Source organism: Aureococcus anophagefferens (genome assembly GCF_000186865.1).
Source record: "Aureococcus anophagefferens unplaced genomic scaffold AURANscaffold_115, whole genome shotgun sequence".
NCBI classification, from domain to species: Eukaryota; class Pelagophyceae; order Pelagomonadales; family Pelagomonadaceae; genus Aureococcus; species Aureococcus anophagefferens.
In genome coordinates this window covers 1-1,764 of record NW_008705664.1, presented here as the reverse complement: position 1 = coordinate 1,764, position 1,764 = coordinate 1, and the positions used below count along the sequence as shown (strand labels likewise).

The 1,764-nt window shown below is 72.6% G+C and overlaps 1 protein-coding gene across 1 annotated transcript; it reads right to left on the bottom strand.

Annotated features, from left to right (window-relative positions):
* Positions 1–726: 726 nt before the first annotated feature.
* AURANDRAFT_34636 (hypothetical protein) lies at positions 727–1,581 on the bottom strand (the record flags this gene model as incomplete). The annotated part of the gene is made up of 1 exon (XM_009044053.1): positions 727–1,581. A coding segment is annotated over one exon (855 nt), but the record flags the coding sequence as incomplete, so codon positions are not given.
* Between the last annotated feature and the right edge of the window lie 183 nt (positions 1,582–1,764).

The following is a 1,764-nucleotide window of genomic DNA, read 5'->3' as shown; positions in this document are numbered from 1 at the left end:
CGGCGAAGCCGTCGGCGAAGCCGCCGGCGAACGCGACCGCCAAGGGCAAGAAGCGCAAGCCCGCGCGCGACCAGGTCACCGTCGACTTCGACGTCGCCGACTTCGCCACCGTCATGGCGAAGAAGAAGCGTAAGGGTTAGCTAGAGCCGCCAGTCGCCGCGCTCCACCGCCGCGCGCGCGGCCGCGTCGAAGGGCGCGTAGGTGCCGTTGCCCGCGTCGCGTACGTAGAGCGCGCCCTCCGCGGCGCCGTCGAGGGCGTCGGCCGCGAGCTTGCGCGTGACGTACTTGTGCGTCGCCGTCGTGGGCAGCGCGTCCCGTCGGCGGAGGAAGCCCGGCAGCGCCGCGGGCGGCAGGCCCGCCGTTTCGAGCGCGGAGAAGAGCCGCGCGGGCCAGTCGCGCGGCGCGTCGGCCCGTAGCACGACCGCGGCGCAGCCGCAGCGGCCGAGGTGCAGGCACTTGCCCGGCACCTTGACGCCGTAGACGGCGCACTCCGCGACGACGTCCGGCGCGGCCTTGAGCACCGCGGCCGCGACCTCGCACGTCGAGCAGGTCTCGCCCTTCCAGCGGAACCTGTGTGGAAACCAAATCTTCAACCCGACTTCAATGTGCGCGTATGCGACGGTTTCGACGCAAGCTCTTCGGCTGTGCTTCGAGAGCTCGACAAGAGCAATCGATTCGTCCAAAAATCAGCCGAATCGACTTCGATTTGACGGCGCTAGAGAATTCTCAAGTTTGGTCAGGACCACCCAAACCAGTGGTTGGTTTCCACACAGAGCGGAACGTCTCGCCCGCGCGGTCCGCGAAGTAGAGGAAGCCCAGGCGGTCGAAGGACACGAGGTCGCCGGAGCGGAAGTAGACGTCGCCGCGCCGCTTGACGTGCTCCGCGAGCTTGCGGGACGTCGCGGCCGCGTCCGCGTAGCCGTCGAAGCGCCGGCTCGGGTCGCGCGCGTCGACGCGCCCGAGCAGCTCGCCGACCTCGCCGGGCTCGCAGAACTCGCAGAGACCGTCGGCGTCGCGCCGCAGCACGGGCGCCGCCGCCGCCTCCTCGTCGCCGACCTCCGCGAGCCGCGCGACGAAGACGGGGTAGACGGGCATGAGCGCGCGCGGCATGATGCCGACCGCGCCGACGCGGCCCAGGTTGTTGAAGAGGTTCACGTTGCCCTCCGTCGACCCGTAGAACTCGATGACGCGCTCGATGTGGAGCACGCGCTCGAAGTCGCGCCAGGTGCCGTCGCGCGGCATGCCGTTGCCGAACGCGAAGCGCAGCGCCACCGCGTCGGACCGCGGCGACGCCTCGCCCGCGGCGTCGACGACGAACCGCGCGAGCTCGCCGACGTAGAGGCAGCCCGCGGCGCCGCAGCGCGCGCAGTCCGACGCGAAGAGGCGCGCCGAGAACTTGCGCCGCACGACGAGCGCCGCGCGCGCGCGCACGCAGCCCCAGAGGCCGAGCAGCCCCGCGGTAGCGTGGAACAGCGGCAGCGGGCTGTACAAGCGGTCGCCCGGCGCGAGGCGGCAGAGCGACGCGCAGACCGTGCCGCCGGACCAGGCGCGGCCGTGCGTGATCCGCGCCGCCTTCGGGAGGCCCGTCGTGCCCGACGTGTAGATGTAGGCCAGCACGTCGTCCCAGCCGGGCTCGCCCGGTCCCGCCGCCGCTTCTTTCGCGGTCCACCGGCGCCAGAGGCGCCGCGCCCAGGGCTCCGGCGGCGGCGCGTCGTCGCCTTCGTCGAGGAGCGGCGCGTCGTCGAGGCGGTCCAGGCCCTCGCC